Genomic DNA, 21,809 nt, shown 5'->3' on the forward strand with positions numbered 1-21,809 from the left:
TTATCTTTTCCCCAGAAAATAAATGCTTCATATACGTATACATATATGTTTGTGGATATGTGTATGTTATATATATATGTATATGTATATATGTACACACAGATATTTGCCATTAAGTCTAGCAGATTTTTAGATTTCTTTGCAATTATTGGCAGGTGATTTTGAATCTTTTATAGATTTCTTCATTGTAAGAACAGAAGCTATTGCAAGACAATATGCTTCAAAGATCTATTTTGTGAAGAAGAACAAAATTCTTCTGATTGATGCTAACTAAAAGTCAAACCTAATATTTCACTGGCAAGTAGCCTAACTATAGGAAATCTTAATAAAGCTTCAAAATAAAATACAAAGGTCAGTTTGGGTCCAAATAATGTGAACTGTATTTAATGTCAAACTCAATTATTTCCCCTCTACTACCTTGAATGCAGAGACAAAAAATAAAAAAACAACAACAAAAAACCCATAAACATTTCTTAGAGGTCTTTACAGCTAAAGTTCCAGGAACTGAAAAAATAAAATAAAACTGGTAGTGAGGACTAAGAAGTAGGGGATAGAGAGGTCAAAGAAATCGCTCTTCTATGACAGCTGCTGTTGAGCTTCGCCTGACCCTGTCATTACTAATTGGATAAAATCTAAGCGCTGTACCCTATTGCTCCCTGAAATTTTGTAAGCTGCCTAATTCCCTGCAATAAATTCCTTTCAATTTTAGATAGCCAGAATGAATTTCATTAACTCAAACATTTTTAAAATAAACCAACTTATTAGAACTTGTGAAGAAATGTTCACAGACACCCAAGTATCTAAAAAAGGGTAAGACACTTGTTCTTTCAAGCCCACGTTCTCTCTTGAACACATAATCTCTCTACAATTTTCCAGTCTGGAGAAGCGCATATTCTCTCTTGAACACATATTCCTCTTTTTGCCTCCACTCACGTCTTTCTAATTAAATTTAATTCAATAGACACTATCCTGTAGCACGGTCCTCCCATTGTTCATCAATTTGCTCGAGCGGGCACCAGTAACATCCCACAACAAATTGTGAGACTTGTTGTTACTGTTTTTGGCATATTCAATACATCACAGGGAGCTTGCCAGGCTTTGCCATGTGGGCAAGATACTCTCGGTATCTTGCTGGGCTCTCCAAGAGGGGCAGAGGAATCGAACCCAGGTCAGCCATGTTGGCCGCATGCAAGGTAAACGCTTTACCTACTGTGCTATGAAATAAGAATGGTAAGAATATTTCAAAAAGAAAAGCAAAAAGCATAAATGTTCATGAGTAAAAAATTCTAGTGCACACAAATGACAACTAATCAATGGTATTACGAATATGGCTGTCATAAATGCTTGACTGTTTTATAACAGGTGGGGAAATAGCAATACTAGTTTAAATATAATCATAGTAATTACATGTTTTTAATACATGCAATTAAGATAGAAAAAAATATAAAAACAAGATTGTTGCAAGTATTTATGACCAGCTGTATGACCAGTTGTGTCTTCAGTACAACACCTGAAATAAAGAGGCATTTGGCTTTACTCAACAATGCATCCCATCTAGTAAGTTAATATGGAAAGTAGCAGAGTGGAGAGGATTGATACAGCAGAAGAAAAATGGGCTTTTTTTTACATTAAAATGCATTCTTATTTATTTATTTTTAATTTTTATTAGTGAGACATCATGAGGCACAGTTGTAGACTTACAAATTTTTGTGCTTGGGTTTCAATTATACAATGATCAAATACCCATCCCTCCACCAGTGCCCATCTCCCACCACCATGGATCCCAGTATCCCTCCCACCCCCCATCCCCCCCATCCCACCCTGCCTCTGTGGCAGGGCATTCCCTTTTGTTCTCTCTCTCTTATTGGGTGTTGTGGTTTGCAAAAGAGGCAATGGGTGACAATCATGTTTGGTCTATAGTCTACTTTCAGCATGCTTCTCCCATCCTGGGAGGGTCCTCCCAACATCCTTTATTTGGGTGCTCCCTTCTCTATCTGAGCTCCCTTTTCCCCTAGCATGTGTGGTTGGCCTCCAAACCATGGAGTAAAATTCCTGGTACTAATCTCGGCCATTCTTGGGTGTTAGTCTCCTATTTTGTTACTTTATATTCCCCAGATGAATGCAATCTTTCTATGTCTATCCCTTTCTTTCTGAGTCATTCCGCTTAACATGATACTTTCCATGTAGTACTACTTGTATGTAAATTTCATGACTTCATCTTTTCTAACAGCTACATAGTACTCCATTGTGTAAATGTACCAAAATTTCTTTAACCAGTCATCTGTTCTCGGGCACTCAGGTTTTTTCCAGATTCTGGCTATTGTAAAGAGTACTACAATGAACAAACAATTGCAGACGTCACTTCGACTATACTTGAAAAATGGCTTTTAATTCCAATTCTGCCACTTTTCTATCATAGCAAATGCATGAAGGAGCAAATACTTCTACAATTAACTGAGATCATATCAGGCACCTAATGGGTATTTAATGCGTATTCATTCTGAAATAACTGAAATAATTTCCAGAATTTTTTAAAATGTAAATATAACAGTAAAAGTTGAAATTAACAATTTAGAACATTAAAATAGAGCCAAATGAAAATTTAAAGATAATATTTAAATGAGCAGGGATTAGTAAAATTGACAAAGGTCAAATTTCAGTTGGTCCTTGACAAATAATGCAAAATTTTCAAAATTCAACTGACATTACTGAAAGTTAAAAGACAGTAATGAAAGAAACTGAAAAAAATGTAATGCCATTTCATTTTCTTGAATTGGAAAAACTAATGTTCTTAAATATTCACAACACCCTAGACAATCTACTGATACAATGCAATCTCTATCAAAATTTCAATGATATATTTTACAGAAGTATAATAAGCAATCCCAAAATCTGCATAGAACCACAAATGACCTTGAATATTTAAAATCATTTTAAGAAAAAAGTACATAATTGAAAAAAATCACATTTCCTGGTTTTGAATCGTTTATACATCTATTTTTAAAATGGTACTAGCATAAAACACACAGAGATCCATAAAGCAGAATAGAAACAAGAAATAAACTCACATATATATGAGCAAATTAAGAGTAATGGAGTCAACAACACATTCTTCAATAAAGGGCTGTGTGTTTCTCTTTTGTTTTGTTTTGTTTTGCTTTTTGGGTCACACCTGGCGATGCACAGGGATTACTCTAGGCCCATTTACTCAGGAATTACTCCTGGCGGTGTATAGGGGGACCATATGTGATGCTGGGAATTGAACCAGGGTCAGCCACATGCAAGGCAAACACCCTACCAGCTGTGCTATCACTCCAGCCCCATCTTCAATAAAGGGTATAGAGAAAAACTGTACAACCACATTCAAAAAAACAGAACTCAACCCGTACCTTACATAGTGCATAAAAATCAACTCAAATGGATTAAAAAAAAATCTGAATGTAAGACCTAAAACTGCAAAATTATGAAAAGAAAACAAAGGTAGTTAAAGTGTTGCTATTGGTCTTGGTGACCTTTTAAAAAAATATCTACCAAAACAAAGGCAACAAAAGCAAAAGAAAATAAAGGGGGACTAAAATGAGAGTTTCTAAACAAGAAAGCAAAGCACCAACCAAAACTGTCAACAAAATTCAAAGGTGCACTAGCAAATGAGAGAGCATTTATTTACAAGTCATATATTTGACAAGGAATTAATAACCAGAATATAGAGATGTCATTCAACTTAATAGGCAAAAACCCATCTGTTAGATTAAAAAAGTGGGCTGAGGAACTGAAGAAACATTTTCCCCAAAGAAGGCACACAAATGGTCAACAACTAAAGGTAAATGTGCTCAGCAACTTTCCTCAGCAGGGAAAGCAAAGTGAACTGCACATCAGGTGGCTCTTATCACACTTTCTCATCCTTCTAGGATGTCATCTCTTCGAAATAAAACGAGATACCAAATGTCAGTGAGGCTCTGAAGAAAACAGAAACCTTATAAACCACAAATGGAAATGTAAAATGGCGCAGTTGCTATGTAAAGTATTATGGAGGTTCCTCAAAATATTAAAAATAGAACTGCCCCATTTCCCTCACCAACCAATCCCTAGTAACCACCATCTACTTTTTCCATGAGTTCAGCATTTTCAGGTTTTACATTAAAATGAGGAAGTTCAGAAAAACACAAATAAAAATAGAACTACCACACGATCCAGCAATCACACTTCTGGATATAGAGCCAAAGAAAATAAAGACAAGCAACTGAAGAAGTCTCATGATCTTCTGTAGTATTATTCCCAGTGGCTTGGATATGGAAGCAATCTAAGTATCCATCCATGGATGAATAAGGAAAATGTGGTTTTATAATGCCGAAAAGTAGAGAGAGAGTAAGAAAGAAATAGCCACAGAGACAGTGGGTGGGGTCGGATGGGGTGGCGGGGCGGGGGGGGTACTGGGGACATTTGTGGTAGAAAATGTACACTGCGAGGGGCTGGAGTGATAGCACAGAGGGTAGGGCGTTTGCCTTGCACGTGGCCGACCCGGGTTCTATTCCCAGCATCTCATATGGTCCCCCGAGCACCACCAGGAGGAGTGATTCCTGAGTGCATGAGCCAGGAGTAACCCTTGTGCATCACCGGGTGTGACCCAAAAAGCAAAAAAAAAAAAAAAAGAAAGAAAAAAGAAAATGTACACTGTGGAAGGATGAGTATTCGATCATTGTATGACTGAAACTCAATCATGAAAGCTTTGTAACTATCTCAAAGTGATTCAATTTTTTAAAAATGTGGTTTTATATATACAAGCAAACTAGAATACAATTCAGCCATTTGAAGAAAATCTTGTCAGTTGTGACATGGATGGACCATGAAGCCCTGTACAAAGTGAAATAAACATAACAAAAACCAAACATAAATTGGGCCCAAAGAAAAAGTCAAATTCTTAGAAACAGTAGAAAAATAGTGGAAAGAGACAGGAAGATGGGAGAAATAAGGAGAGGTTTGTAAGAAGTAGATTCTTCAATAGAACACAAATAAGGTCTGAGAAATCTAGTGTAAAATACAGTAACTGCAGTTGATTTTTCTGCATCACACAGCAGAAACATTGTACCTTACCACTGGAATATGGTGGGAGTGGCATTTTAGTGTTTTTGCCAGAGATGAGAGAAGTTGCTATAAATGTCTACAAACATTCAATTGATATCATTGATATGTTCTAAAAAAAAGTCTGTACCGTAAAACTCCATATGCCATGTGCAATTTCTACCAAGCTCTCAATAGCGAGTCCAGGAATGGTTGGTTAGAGCCACTGGAAAAGTCTAGAGCTCTAGTGGATCTTGGAAGAGCCGATGTTACACTGACCACGGGCTCTGGAGAGGAAGGTGGACAGAGAGGAGGCCAAGAAGTGTGACCCAAAGAGTCCTTTGACTGGCTTCACAGGTCCCTTTGGAACTGTCCTCAAACTACAAAAAGTGCCTTTTCTGAACTAGCCTCTTCCCCACCCGCCCTCACCCCTTCCTGGGCAGCAGGGGGTTTAAGTGGGAGACAAGGAAGAGCTGATAAACTCAGAGTTAACCATTAAGAAAAAACATGAAGTCTCCACCTGAAATAACATCAAAAAAGAAGACTGCAAAGATGAAAGGAACAGGATGGAGAAGGGAGCAGGTGAGCCTTGCCCTCTCCTACCTGCCCATCCAGGAGGGCAAAATGCAGCACCAAGCCTCTCCTGCCTACAGACTGCCTGCTGAAGCTGAAGTACAGGAAATGACCAGGAAGAACCATATGAAGACATGAAGTGGGCCTGCCAAGGCTTCTCTTCAGATTAACCTCCCCCCCCCTTTTTTATGCAGGTCATAGCTAGGGCAGCTGGTAGAGGAAGAAGTGAAGTGGTGGCAGGGCTCACCAGGACAGTGCTCTGGGCTGGCCACCCAGGTGGTGTCAGGGGTCACACTCAGGCCCCATGAACATGCTAGACCTGTGTACTGCCACTTGGGCTATCTGCCCAGTCCCAGAGTGTTAATCCTGTAACAGTATTACCAGAGTACAAAAATCAGGATTTTAGCAGCTTCTGCCAGCTTAAATTCCAACTGATTTCAATTCAAGGTTTAACAGGTACTCAACTGAGCTCTGCTGAAAAATATCCTTTCTTTGTCTATCCTTTTCTAACTATCTCTGTAGTTCTACTCAGCAGCTTTCACTAAAAAATATTTTAGAAATCCTGTTTTCTCTACAAAACAGGCTTACAAATTAGCAGCAAAGTTCTACCCCTTCAGAGAGATTTGAATCCTGAGTAAATGCTTTTCTTTTTCAAATAGGGAAAGCAGAGAAAATCCAAGAATATAGGAATCATGATTTACAAACAACAACAGGGGCTGGAGCAATTGCACGGCAGGTGCAATTTGCCTTGCATGAGGCCGACTCGGGTTCGATTCCCAGCATCCCACATGGTCCCCCGAGCACCACCAGAAGTAATTCCTGAGTACAGAGCCAGGAGTAACCCCTAAGCATCGCTGGGTGTGACTCAAAAAGAAAAAAAAGAGGAAAAAAACCCAACAAACCTAGATAATAAAACTGAGAAGGATGTTTTTGTTTTTTACATCCAAGTATAAGATATGAAATATACTGTACTTACACAAAACTGTGAATTTCAAAACCAAAGTATTTTTTTCCTCTTCTTTTGGGGCCTATTCCCCCTAAGGAGGATATAGATAATTTTATTACTAATCTCACTAGCCTTTGGCAAACCCCTCATTCTTGCTTGATTTTTTTTCAAGTGAAAAAGCAATGTTTTTATTTTATAAAAAGCATATTTTATAATACTGCCTATATTTTTAAACCATTTTGTAAGACAATACACTTATGTTTCATAAATAATATGAACATGCTTGGCGTGTTCATATTATTTATGGAAAGCAGGAAAAAAAGGTAAAGAGATGCCCTGGCCCAGGGAGAAAGCTCAAGAGCTGGAGTGCACTAGGGGTAAAGGCAGCTCAGATAGAGAAGGGAGCACCAGATAAAGGGTATTGGGAGGATCCTCCCAGGATGAGAGATGCATGCTGAAAGTAGACTATGGACCGAATATGATTGCCACTCAATGCCTCTTGTGCAAACCACAGCACCCAAAAGGAGAGAGAGAACAAAAGGGAATGCTCTGCCACAGAGGCAGGGTGGGATGGGGATATTGGGGGGGGGGGGGGACTGGGATCCGTGGTGGTGGAAAATGGGCACTGGTGGAGGGATGGGTACTCGATCATTGTATAACTGAAACCCAAGCACAAAAAATTGTAAGTCTACAACTGTACCTCATGGTGCTTCACTAATAAAAATTAAAAAAAAAAAAAGCTGGAGTGCAGGTTTCACATGCATGAAACCAGGGCCCCAGGCTCTGCACCGCACAATGCCCCAGCACAGAGACCCTGAGCCCTGCTAGGTGTGGCAGAGGGGAAGGGAGCTGGAGGAAGAAGAGGGAGAAGAAAAACTTTTTTTTAGAAATGGCAGGAGGCCCTTTGAATCCCTGCAGCCGCAAACCTCAAAACCCAATGAAAAACCCAGGCACGTGGGGCCAGTGACTGCACACTCCAATCCTCAAGGGATCAGGACAAGCTGCTCCTTCCCATCTCCCTGTCCCTACAGGGTCCTGGCTGTCATGCCCACAAACTGCCTCCAGGTGCCACTTAGGCGCATTAACGGCCATGGTCCAGAGACTCACAAATGAATCTTAAAACCGGGCACCTCTTTGCAGAGCTCTCTCCAGACCCTGATTATTTAAAATTTTAGAATTCCAGAAGCATCTCATGCTAATCATGAACAAGCAGTACAAAATAAATTATCTAGCATCTGCCAGTTGATGCGGTAGAGGCTTGAGTGGTGGTGGAAAAATTCAAAATAATGGTGGTGGTACTGGTGTTGAAATAGTGAATGTAATCAATTATTGTGACCAACTTTATGAAAATAAAAGAAAAAAAGAATGGCAGGAGGGTCTCACTGGGCTTTCTTCTGAGAGAATGACTTTCATCAACCTCTTATGGGTGTCTCTCAGGTGGTACGAGGCACAGAACACTTTCCTCCACCTCTGCTTCCTTTACTACCATTCTCTCAGCTATCGGTGGCTCTATCTCCTTTGAGGGAGATTGTCCAGGGGGGTTAAGGCACATACCTTGCACACTGTCAACCCTGGTTCAATATCCAGCACCACGTGGTAGGTCACCTGAGCAATGCTGGGTGCAGCCCAGAAGACCCCTGAGTTCCACGGAGGTGGTCTTGAAGGCCCCAAATGCGGCATAGCCCAGGTCAACTCAGCAATTCAGACCTAAGCAGCACCCCATTGCTGGGCCTCACAATGAACTTCCAGCTCGGCAGGCAGAGAATCACCAGGAGAGGTTGCTGGGCTCACTAGGCATTGTTTGAGAATCCCTCCCCAAAGTAAAGAAATATTTCCTCGACTCACAAACTTAGGTATCCCTGTTACTTACACTGCTCTCACTTACAACACGTCCTTTTAAACATTTAACACATTTATACCCCTGGGGAGTTGTTAATGGGCCACACCTGGCACGATCAGGGTCTACTCCTGGCTGTGTGCTCAAGGATAACAGCTGGCAGTGCTGTGAGACCACATGTGGTGTCAGATCAAACAAAGGTCAGTCACATATAAAGCAAGTACATTTACCACTGTACTATCTCTTTGGCCCTTAGAGTAATTTTTGAAGGAGAAACTGAAGACCCTTAAAATATAGTCTTTAGATGGTCAAAATTAAAATTGACAGTAATCAAATTCTTGGGCTTACAGATAATGGAAGATACTGCTAAATTAAATTCAAATAGACCCACTTTTTACACTTTAATATCCCTTAAATACAGATATGTCTTCAATGGGTAGAATCTTATAAGAGTAGCCAGTAGTTAGTTGCCATTGCCTGCGTATGTGTAAATTTGTCTTTATATGTTATGGCTTAAGGACAATTATAATTCATTCATATTTTAGCCAACAAATCCAGGACCATTTGGGAAAAGAATGAGTCATAGCTACGCCTAAAAATATTTCTGTCAACACCTATTAAAATCAAGAAAGTACGAGTATCCAAACCAGAAGAATAGCTGTCAGTGGCTTGGAAAAATATCCTGGAAATAAACAGAAAAGCATGCTTTTCTCACCAAAGTACAAAAACGAAAGAATATTCTATAAAACAATGTGCACATCCACCTCTCAATCAAAAGTGCTTTTGAAAGAGTCAGCCTCTGAAGGTAAAGAAGTTTAAGAATATACATCAATGATTTATTGCTTTTTACATTTTGATTTTCTCACATGCATGAGATAGATAATGTAAATTAAATCTAAAAGAGTCAGCTCATTAAATCTCAGGTCATAATTTGCTACAATTCTGATAGTACATAAAATCATTGTGTATCTTACAACTAACGGCATCTTGGACTTACTATAATACCAAAATTAATATAGTACTAAATAATAACTTCCATCTGATATAAGGGTTAGTTGTTACTGAAATAAAAAAAGGGGTAAATCAAAACAGGGAATGTACAGAAAATTTAAGAGACAGCAGTAATGGATGATGCTAAGTTCTGAAGGGCTGGCCAATTGACCCATAGGTAGAACAGTGAGATAAAAGCACAATGCATCACTCTGCATGTCAAGTCAGGGGAAATGCGAAGCATTAATTGTAGTTAAAATGAGAATATTAGTTTCAAGGACTAAACCAAAAATTCTGGCTAGATGAGGGATGAGGGAGAGGTTAGTGAAAGTTAATGAAAGTTAATACTATTAAACAACACAACTTGACTATTCCAAATTTTGTAAAAAGGTTCACTGTTTTAGAGCAAAGTGAAAATTAGAAAAAGCACAATTCAGTGTTGGAGGGAGTAAGCAAAATCTAGGCTACATGTGAATGGAAAGTTTAGGAAACTAGTATTAATAACTTACACAAGAACTTCTGAGAATCAAAAATATAGGTACTGTAGCAGAAACACAATGAATGACATCAATAAAAATACTCTGCAATTAAAAAGATCAAACTCCTGATACATTCTACATATCTGAATCTCAAATGCATTAGATAAGTAAAGAAACCAAACTGTTTAAGTAATGTTTGATTCCATGTATAAATCATTGTGAAAAATGCAAAACTGAAAGGAATGGAAAACAGACTAATAGTTTCCAAGGGCTGAAAGGGAATTTTTTAAGCTGATAGAAATATTATGAATCCAACTGAGATAGAGGTTACACAATCACAGGTGTTGTCAAAAGGGCTGAATTTTACTATATGTGAACTATACCTCAATAAAGATTACCTTTAATAAAACCACCAGAAAGCTGGAAACACTTATTCATGTGTTGCCTATATCTGCTCCTCTACTATAAGGGCATAGTTGTAGTTTTTTCGAGGATCATCTGGTCCATAAAACCTAGAACTTTTATAATCTGGTTATTTATTAGTTAACTGATTGACTTGGAAGGGTGGTGTAATGGGGAAGACACCGGAACATACCTGACGTTTCTCAGGGGCTACTCCTGGCTCTGCTCAGGAGTGACTCCTGGAGATGCTGGGGGGAACAGATGCTATAGTGCCAAGGTTCCAGCAGCATTGGCTAAGTGCAAGGCAAGCGCCTTACCTTCTAGACCATATCTGCAGCTTTATCTAGCTATTTAACAAAAAACTTCCTCAACTTTAATAATAATTTTACTTTGAGAGTTAATATCACCATAATATTTGCTTCTCCTTAAAAATATTTAATTGGCGGCTGGAGTGACAGCACAGCGGGTAGTGCGTTTGCCTTGCATGTGGCCGACCCGGGTTCGATTCCCAGCATCCCATATGGTCCCCTGAGTACTGCCAGGAGTGATTCCTGAGTGCAAAGCCAGGAGTAACCCCTGAGCATCGCCTGGTATGACCCAAAAAGCAAAAAAAAAAAAAAAACTTTTGTCTGTAAAAAGAATAAAATCATAGCAGAATGTAGATACAGTATATATGTGTATGTATATATTTGCTATATTTGCTCTACTAGAATAGTTTGAGTACAGAAATTCATCATTTTCCAAATAGATCCTGAATTAAGTCTCCAGAGTATCCAGTTTTAAAAATTAGTCAAGGTTTTGTTATATTTTTAAGAAACATTCACAAGTCCTTCCCAACATAAATGGTCACACTTACTAATCTGACCTATTGTTTAAACTATGTTATTTGTTGGATTTTTTTTTGGTGGGGGGAAGTTAACAAGCAAGTGGCCTTTAAGTAACATGCTACATATGATCTTTAAAACTACTACTTCATACTACATGGAAAGTATCATGCTAAGTGAAATGAGTCAGAAAGAGAGGGACAGACATAGAAAGACTGCACTCATCTGGGTAACATAAAGTAACAAAATAGGAGACTAACACCCAAGAATAGCCGAGATATGTACCAGGAGGTTTACACCATGGTTTGGAGGCCAGCCGCACATGCTAGGGGAAAAGGCAGCTCAGATAGAAAAGGGAGCACCTGGGGCTGGAGCAATAAATAGCACAGCGGGTAGGGCGTTTGCCTTGCATGAGGCTGACCTGGGTTCAATTCCCAGCATCCCATATGGTCCCTTAAGCACCGCCAGAGGTGATTCCTGAGTGCAGAGCCAGGAGCAACCCCTGTGCATCGCCGGGTGTGACCCAAAAGCAAAAAAAAAAAAGAAAAGAAAAGAAAAGGGAGCACCAAATAAAGGGTGTTGGGAGGATCCTCCCAGGATGGGAGATGCATGCTGAAAGTAGATATAGACTGAACATGATTGCCACTCAATGCCTCTTTTGCAAACCATAGCACCCAAAAGGAGAGAGAGAACAAAAAAGAATGCCCTGCCACAGAGGCAGGGTGGGATGGGGGGGTGGGAGGGATGCTGGGATTAGTGGTGGTCGAGAATGGGCACTGGTGGAGGGATGGGTACTCGATCATTGTATAACTAAAACCCAAGCACAAAAATTTGCAAGTCTACAACTGTACCTCATGGTGTTTCACTAATAAAAATTAAAAAAAAAAACTACCACTTCATATAACTTTCACAAGAAAAACAAAAACAAAAACCCTTGTTTCTTTTGTGCATTTATATAATTAGAGACATAGTAATATCTTTCACTTCTCTTTTGAGGCTGAAAAATACAATAAAAAGTCCGTGACATTTTAAAATAAACATAAGCACTATGCAAAGACTTTGAAAACGTTGGGCTGGAGAGAGTGCACACGGGACATGTGCCCTGCACGCAGCTGATCCCAGTTAGGTCGGCAGCACTGGCACTCCCACCATCACCCAGCACTGCAACACAGTCTTGGTGTTCTCCCCAGCACTCCAGAGTGGGACAGCGAGCAACCCCCAGCACTACAATGGCCCACAGCACTGCATCCTCTGGTCCTTGCACTCAGCTGCCAGCGAAACTGTTTGAGAACCGAGGGGCAGGGTGGCCAGGCCTCTTGGACACTACTTGGGAAACCCTCCCTTCAAAGGATTTTGAAGCTGTGGTAGCACTGTCCTCCTGTTGGTCATCAATTTGCTGGAGCGGGAACCAGTAATGTCATCTCCATTGTGAGACTTGTTACTGTTTTTGGCATATTGAATATGCCATGGAGAACTTGCCAGGCTCTGCAGTGTGGGTCTCAGTAGCTTGCCAAGCTCTCTGAGAGGGACGGAGGAATCCAACCCAGTCCAGCCTCGTGCAAGGCAAACGCCCTACCCACTGTGCTATCGCGCGAAGCTGTGGTAAGGAAACAAATTTGATTAGCTGCCTAAATAAGGGTTTATGATATGTGTAGCAGTTATTTTATTACTTGGAAAATAAAAAGTGTATGAAGTGATCATCAACAATAATTACAATGGTATTAAAATTCGTTGGGCATAAGCTTGATAACCTTTTTCAATAAAGGTGATACCTCACAGAGAGCAATAAACACTGTCTCTAAGAAAGCGTATTCTGTAATAAAGCAACTTAGGGGAGTAAGGGTGGTAATTTGTGGTTCATACATTACTGTGCAATTGCTCCTTGCTTTATTACTAGTACCCTGATGGTCTTTACTGAGATAACTATTTTATGTATAACATAATAATAATAATTTTATAAATTTAGCAAGAATTTACAAAATATACAAATATGAGTTACAATCATGAATTATAACTTATGTATCTAATACATTATGACAAAATAGTATAAATGGTTATTGATTCTCATACAATATGACTATCAACAAAAATCTGTAATCAAATAATAAAAATGTCCTTTGAAATGAGAAAAGATATTTCTTTTATTAATTTTTATTAGTGAAACACCATGAGGTACAGTTGTAGACTTACAAATTTTTGTGCTTGGGTTTTGATTATACAATGATCAAATACCCATCCCTCCACCAGTGCCCATTTTCCACCACCATGGATCCCAGTATCCCTCCCACCCCCAACCCCTCCATCCCAGCTGCCTCTGTGTCAGGGCATTCCCTTTTGTTCTCTCTCACCTTTTGGGTGCTGTGGTCTGCAAAAGAGGCATTGAGTGGCAATCATGTTTGGTCCATAGTCTACTTTCAACATGCATCTCCCATCCTGGGAGGATCTTCCAAACACCCTTTATTTGGTGCTCCCTTCTCTATCTGAGCTGCCCTTTCCCCTAGAATGCCCAGCTGACCTCTAAGCCATGGAGTAATCCTCCTGGTACTGATTTCGGCTATTCTTGGGTATTAATCTCCTATTTTGTTACTTTATGTCCCCCCAGATGAATGCAATCTTTTTATGTCTATCCCTCGCTTTCTGATTTATTTCGCTTAGCATGATACTTTCCATGTAGTACCACTTGTATGTAAATTTCATGACTTCATCAAGAAAAGATATTTTTAACCTACTTATTTTATTTATTTATTTATTTATTGAACCGGGCTAGAGCGATAGCACAGCGGTAGGACGTTTGCCTTGCACGCAGCCAACATGGCTGACCCGAGTTCGATTCCTCCGCCCCTCTCAGAGAGCCCAGGAAGCTACCGAGAGTATCTTGCCCGCACGGCAGAGCCTGGCAAGCTACCCGTGACGTATTCGCTATGCCAAACACAGTAACAAGTCTCACGTTGGAGATGTTACTGGGCCCACTCGAGCAAATTGATGAACAACGGGAGGACTGTGACCATGACCGTGATTTATTGAACCACTGTGAGATATAGTTACAAAGCTTTCATCTTAGAGTTTCAGCCATATAATGATCGAACATCCATCCCTCCACCAGTGCACATTTTCCACCACCACTCCAACCCACCCCTCCCCCTGGCTCTATGGCAGACAATTTCCCCCATACTCTCTCTCTACTTTTGGGCATTATGGTTTGAAATACAGATACTGAGAGGCTGTCACATTTGGTCCTTTATCTACTTTCAGCACATATCTCCCATCCCGAACGATCCCTCCAACCATCACTGACTTAGTGACCCCTTCTCTATTCCAATTGCCTTCTTCTCCAGCTCATGACACAGGCTGCCAACCATTGAGCAATACTCCTGGTCCTGTGTCTACTGTCCTTGGGTGTCAGTCTCATATTATTTTTACCCTGATTTTATATAATTTTTATATTGAACAAAATATTATATTGTGGTAAACAGAAATAAATTTCAGAATATGCTCTGTATTCAGAGACAGGAAATGTCAAAATTAGGGAAAAGTTGAAGATGTAAGACAAAAGCCTTAGTAACGTCGAACGTGAAAACAGTTCTCAACTCATCCATTTAAAAATTCTTATTATCAGGGCCAGAGTGATAGCACAGCGGGTAGGGCATTTGCCTTGCACGTGGCCGACCCGGGTTCAATCCCCGGCATCCCATATGGTGTCCCAAGCACCACCAGGAGTAACCCCTGAGCATTGCTGGGTGTGACTCCAAAAAGGAAAATAAAGTGGCTAAAAAAATTCTTATTAATGGTGACATATATTGTTTTGAGAATAAATTCTATCAGCTGGTGATATAGCACAGGGGTTTAGGCACTTGTCTTGCAAATGGCTGGTCTTAGATACATTCACTCCCCAGAAATGCATGTGGTCCCCTAAGGACTACCAGGAGTGATCCCTAAGCACAGAGCCAGGTTTAAGCCCTGAGACACTAGGTATGGCTCCTCACCCCAAGGCACAAAAATTATGTATACATATAAATACCCTATGAAGGCTATTCTATGTGGAAAAAGGAAACAAACTAAGAAGAACAGAAGAAATAGAGTGTACAGCAAAATTGAAATGCAAAGAGAAAAGATGAGCTGCAATGTCTGTAGAAAATCAACCTTTAGGATTGAATATAAAGCACTGAAAAGAAAATAGATTATCTCCAAATTTTTATGAAAGTTCAAAGCCAGGTAGAGATAAGCAGCAAGTCAAAAACAAAAGGAAAAATAAAGATAAAATAAAAGATATGTTCACTGTATTGGGATAAACTGGAAGTAGATTAAATGGTAGGAGGGAGTAAGAAATGAGTTTAGCTATAGGGAGAAAATTTAACAAAGCAGTCAAAAATGGTCCTAAAATTGCAACATGTTTTAGACAGTGATTGTTTTCATTAAAAGTCCTCAAACCTACTCGCTTAAAATTTTATTGGCATTGCCTTGGCCTTTAATATAAACAGTACTCAAACAGAAGAAAGATCTCAGATTTGGTACTGTTTACGATAGTGTGGAAAGAAATCTGGAACTATGCCTTATCTGGTTATGAAGGGAAAAAAACTTGTATTTCCTTAATGTTACAAAATCATTGGCTTCAACACTTAAAAAAAAAGATAAAGTGATTGAAGGAATCTGGTCTAACACTTAATTTCAATGATTTAAGGATTTTAATAACCTACTATAAAACTCATTTTATGAGTAGCCACAAATTTGTGTTAAGACTGTTTTTCCTTTTCTTTGTATAAAATCCAGTTCTAAAAATAGTCAAGTCTAAAAATAAAGCAAAACACACAGATTAAGTGTAGCTTTATACATGTACAAATAACAAGGAAATCTCCACATCTTCTAAGAAAACAGATGTTGAGTTAGTTATTTCCACTAAATACTCAATGGCAGGTTAGAATCTGGAAATTTTTCATTAACATGAACTATATTACTTTTAAAAAAAAAACCAAATCCACCTTAAATTCTACTAAAATAAATCCTATGTAGCACAGAGATCAATCAGTTTTACAAATAATTACAAAATTGTAAGCAAAAGAGTCATATTATCTCAATACTTGGTTTCTGTCTTGAAAACCCACTGATTAATTGTTTATAAAATCTACAAATGGCAACACAGTGACTAATATAAGCATCATGGAAAGATGCCAAACAGGAAAATAAGTAAACCCATTTGCAAAACACATCACTGAAATAGTTCTCAATTTCCTTCCAAAGTGCAGATATCCAGAAAACATTTTTATATTACAGTTCTCTAAATATTAATGAGCAGGAAAACAAATATAAAAAAGAATTTCAGAAAATGATCAGTTTGTTCAACATTGTACCAGATTTCCTAATCCTGGCAGGAATCTACAAGGTAACAGTAGCACTGTAGCACTGTCCTCCTGTTTTTCATCGATTTGCTTGAGTGGGCGCCAGTAACGTCTCCATTGTGAGACTTGTTGTTACTGTTTTTGGCATATCGAATATGCCACGGGGAGTTTGCCAGGCTCTGCTATGTGAGCAGGATACTCTTGGTAGCTTGCTGGGCTCTCCAAGAGGAGGAATCCAATGTAGGTTTGCCACTTGCAAGGCAACCCCCCTACCTGCTGTACTATTGCTCCTGCCCCCACAAGGTAACAGTAGAGATGAAAAGGAAGGCTAAAATATTATGAAAAAGGCACATGCCTCTCAAATAACATGCCCTCTGTTTTTCAGACATTAATATTGTTGACTAAATGACCTATTCCAAAGCACTTACTTAATATCTCAGAAAGAGATCGAATGGCCTGCCACCAACTTTAATGGCATTTCTCTACTTGTCTACAAACTGAACAGAAAAATAAATGGAAATTAAATATTTAGTGAGCTTTGGCTAATCACCAAAATATATAAGAAAATCTCTTTTCAGTTCCTGATTCTTTCATATATTAAATAAAGAGAAAATTTCAATGGCAGTATACCTTAGGTCATTTTCCAGGGAATCTGAGGTATGAATCAATGAATATAACATACTCTTGCTTAGTTTAATAGACCACAGAATGAGGTGACTACAATTTTCATAGGTTACGCATATGGTTAAGATAGCTACAAATATGGTGTAAAAACCACCCTAACAGCAGAAAAGACGCTAAGGAGGTCTAGGCACTTGCCTAGCAGTTGGTTCCCTGGTTCAATCCTCAACACATCAGAACCACAAATGAGTCCCTAAGTATTAAGACAAGTGATCCCGGAGTGCAGAGCAAGAAACAAGCCCTGAAAACTGCCAGGTGTGGCTTTGTTTAGGTGTGACTCCTAAACAAAGCTAGGACTGGTCCACCAAAAACCACCATAAGCACAGAATACATATATAACATTGTGAACAAGCATTACCTCAAATAAAATGTATTTAAAATGTATTTAATTAGCATAAAATGACTACAGTTATCTACTGCTGAAATAGTACATATGGCAAAACTGACAATGCATAAATTATTAGCATATTTCATTATGATGAGTTCTTATTTTCATGCAAAGAAAATTACCACGTATACAGTTTTGAAGTAATACTACAATAAACTTAAGTGGAATAAAAAAAGAAAAGAAACATCCCAACAAAATTTTAGGCCCAAGATTTCAAGATAAAGGCACCACAGAAGGAAAATTATACTTTTATTTATCCTTGGCCTCTAAGTGGAATATAAACTTAATTGTTTAACAAAGATACTGATGATTTGGACTTTTCCCTCCGTTATTTGGTAGAAAAGTGTTTTCCGGAGAAATTAGAAAGCTGCCAGTGAACAGGTTAGGTTAGTGAAATGCGAAGAGTCATCTTCACATCATTAGTTGAACCTGGCATTGCTGGACACAAGCAGCTCCACATCATTGGATCCTCACATGAACTATCTGACCCAGTTAGCAGAGCACTACCAAAGAGTCCCTGGGAATTCTGAGCACTGATAGGGAGTCTTCTCCTCCCACCCCCTCCACAACACACACACAGAGGTGAAATAAATGTTTTGGGATATAGATAGATAACATTATATTTTTTAAAAAAAGACACACACAGCAATCAAATAGGCTTCATCCCAGGGATGCAAGGACAATGGCTAGGATATAGAATCAACCATCAACCTAGGTGTCTATGATAAATAAGTAGATTATGAAGATGTGATACATGTTTGGTTTTTTTAATCAAAATAAGTATGTGCATGCCCACCAAAATTTGTAGAAAATACTTAAGAACAAATTTAACCATGCAGACAAGTCTGTACAACTTCCAAGGTAAGGCAATTGCTTTTCATGCAGTTGACCTGAGTTCAATCCCTGGCATCCCATATGGTTCCTCAAGTACTGCCAGGAGTAATCCCTGAACACAGAGCCAGGATTAAGCCCTGAAAACAACTAGGTGTGGCCCAGAAACCAAGAAAAGTAAGGCAAAATAAATTTAAAACTGAATACGTAAAGGATGATATCAAAAAAGTGACAACAACCCATGGAATGGGAGATAACATTTGCAAATCACATATTGTGGAATGACTAAGATCAAGAAAAAACTCTTACAACTGAGCAAATATACATTTAAAGTATATGAAGGCAGAAGCTTTTTTTCTGGCATTACTCCAAATAAGTTTTTAATATGTGCAAGAATCATATGAAGAGATGATCTCAACATTATTAGTTATTAGGGAGATGCAAATCAAATCAATGAGTTACTACTTCATCCCCATTAGGATGATTATTATAAAAAAAAAGAAACTCCAGATAGGCTGAAGAGAGAATTCTTGTCTCACACAGGGTCAACTCAGGTTCAATTCTCTGTACCCCACATGGTTCTCTCATCCCTGCCAGAAGTGATCTTTGAACACAGAGCCAGGAGTAAGCCCAGAGCACCACCAGTTGTGGCCCCTCCCTCCCCCCCAAAACAAAAGAAAAGGAAAAAGAAAAGAAAAAGAAACTCCAGTTAAATAACAAGTGCTGATGAAAATATGGAGGAATTAGAACACTCTTTAGCTGCTGGTGGGTATGTAAAATGGTTCAGTTATATAAAAAAATGGCTTGCTACCTACTTAAAAAATTAAAGAGTTAGAGTATGGTTTGGTAATACTACTTCTCTGCATGTTCTTATTAAAACCAGGGAACTTGCATTAGAATGTAGACACGTGTGCAGCAATATTCATAGCTACATTATTCACAACAGCAAAAAGGTAAAGACAACATAAATATTCATCAACATATGAATAAAGAAAACATGGCATATAATAAGGGGCTGGAGCGATAGCACAGCGGTAGGGCGTTTGCCTTGCATGCAGCCAACATGGCTGACCCAAGTTCGATTCCTCCGCCCCTCTCGGAGAGCCAGGCAAGCTACCGAGAGTATCTCGCTCGCATGGCAGAGCCTGGCAAGCTCCCCGTGACGTATTCGATATGCCAAACACAGTAACAACTAAGTCTCCAATGGAAACGTTACTGGGCCTGCTCAAGCAAATCAATGAACAATGGGAGGACAGTGACAGTGACAGTGGCATATAATGAAACAGAACATTAGTCAGTCATTAAAAAAAATGAAATTCTGATATATACTAAAGAATGGAGATACCACAGCCTCATGCTAAGTAAAGTAAGCACTAGATATGAAAGGAACAAAGTTGAACATTTCTACATAGTAGGAAGTATCTAGAATAGAAAAATTCACTGGAACACAGGGGACAATAGAGGTTTATCAGGATCTGGAGAGGGAGGAACAGGGATTTATTATGTATCAGGCATAGCATCAGTTAGGGATGATTTTAAATAGACTGTGTTGACAGACAGAAGAAATAGACTATATTGATGGACATAGAACAGTGTGAATGTACTTTGTGCTAGTGACACTGCTAAACATTGGTTAAATCTTAAATGTTGTTAAAATGGCAAATTTTGTTACCTATATTTTACCATGACAAAACACTATTCTATATACGCCTATCTGTATCCAACTCCTGGTTTTTGTTTGGCAGTCCAAATTACTATGAAATGGACTTGTGAAGCTGGTAGTAGAGGGGCTAAGACCTGTTCACCATAGGGGCCCCCAAGCATCATTCAGTGAAGCCTTGGAGGTCCCTGTATAGCACCAGGTGACCCAGGTAATTTATCAAGGACTGTGCAGCACCACACCTTGAGCCCTTGCACTGAACTTGAACTTGGCCCTTGCACTTGGCAAAAGTGGCCAAGAATTCCTGGAAGGGGTCTTAAGCCTTCTGAACATCACTTGTGAAAACAAAAGTAAATAAATGTACCCTATGTGTGCATATAAAATGAATCTAAAAAAAAATCCATCATGGTGTACTATACATATGGTATGTATATATGATGGGTTGGAGCGATAGCATAGTGGGTAGGGCGTTTGCCTTGTAAATGGCCAACATGGCCGACCCGAGTTTGATAACTCCACCCCTCTCAGAGAGCCCAGCAAGCTACCAAGAGTATCTTGCCTGCACGGCAAAGCCTGGCGAGCTACCTATGACGTATTCGATATGCCAAACACAGTAACAATTACCACAATGGAGACGTTACTGGGCCCACTCGAGCAAATCGATGAACAACAGGAGGACAGTGACAGTGACGTATATATGATAAGTACACACTTTCATCTAGCACATACTTTCATAAGTTCCAAGTAATCATAACTACACTCCAATTTTATTGCTTCCAGCAATCAACAACAATATTAAGCTCCTTAAAAATCTCAGTCAAGAAGACCTGGGTGATAGTAGAGTGAGTAGGGCATTTGCCTTGCACTTGTCTGACCAAGGTTCAATCCCTGGCACCCCTGAGCCCTCCAGGAGCAACTGCTGAGTGCAGAGCCAAGACTAAGCCCTGAGCACAGCCAGGCCCAAAAACAAGCAAACAAATAAACAACAACAAATCTAAGTCAAAATTAAGAGTTCACAACTTAGGGAAAATATCCATAAATTCTTCTGACAGGCCAAACATGTTTTCAGTTCAAGAGCAAAAAATGAATACCATACCTGATAGAGCATGATGGGTTCTATGTTATATCCTAAAGTATCTGCAAAGTTCTTAGTGATAACTGTTTTTCCACAGCCCTACAAACAGAAACACAGTCATTCAAGAATAAGCCAAATAAGAATAAGCCAAAACAGTAAAAGTCAGAAACAAAAGTATGCTGTGAGGCTGTCATTCTTACCTTTCCTCCTATCAAACATATGTCCTTAACCATGTGAGACTGCATCATTTCAGCGAGCAGCTGCTTATGGCTTAAGGTCTGTACAAAATGGTCAGATGCACAAGGCTGATTCACTGGTCTGGTCCCCGCTGGCACCTAAAATTAAGAAGGGGTAATAAGCATATATTTTTTTCTTTCCTTTTCTTTTCTCTTTTCTTTTCTTTGCTTTTCTTTTGAGAGGAGAATCTGAGCACAGTCCCCCACTACCACAAATTATGCAGTCAAGTTTCCCACATTTGGCAAAATCGCAGGGGGTTCACATCCAAAGCGCAATGCATAAGCCTCGCCCTAGGAAAACCAACTACGTAAGCCTGGTGTTTCCCCTGCCAGGTAGGTATAAACCTGCTTTTTCTTAAAATATTTAGTAGATGAAAGCACATGTACTTAAAAGCCCCAACTAATTTCTAGTCCTTTTTAAAACTCAATGATATACTTGATTTTATTTCATGAGTTACAACTGTTTTCTTTTTTTTTGTTTGTTTTTTTTTGCTTT

General features: G+C 39.1%; 1 protein-coding gene and 1 non-coding gene across 2 annotated transcripts in view; both read right to left on the reverse strand.

Annotated features, from left to right (window-relative positions):
• Positions 1 to 21,809, reverse strand: part of VWA8 (von Willebrand factor A domain containing 8) — a 365,156-nt gene that overhangs the window by 272,012 nt on the left and 71,335 nt on the right. Inside the window, exons 11-12 of the mRNA XM_056109482.1 lie at positions 21,278 to 21,412; positions 21,099 to 21,176 (exon numbers count right to left, since the gene is read on the reverse strand). Coding sequence (XP_055965457.1) covers positions 21,099 to 21,176; positions 21,278 to 21,412 — 213 coding nt within the window. The remainder of the gene's footprint in view (positions 1 to 21,098; positions 21,177 to 21,277; positions 21,413 to 21,809) is intronic.
• Positions 21,494 to 21,654, reverse strand: LOC130019536 (U1 spliceosomal RNA). The gene has a single exon (XR_008791848.1). It is a non-coding gene; the product is annotated as a U1 spliceosomal RNA (small nuclear RNA).

The sequence above is a fragment of the Sorex fumeus genome, unplaced genomic scaffold (assembly GCF_029834395.1).
Source record: "Sorex fumeus unplaced genomic scaffold, SorFum_2.1 ptg000008l, whole genome shotgun sequence".
Lineage (NCBI taxonomy): Eukaryota > Metazoa > Chordata > Mammalia > Eulipotyphla > Soricidae > Sorex > Sorex fumeus.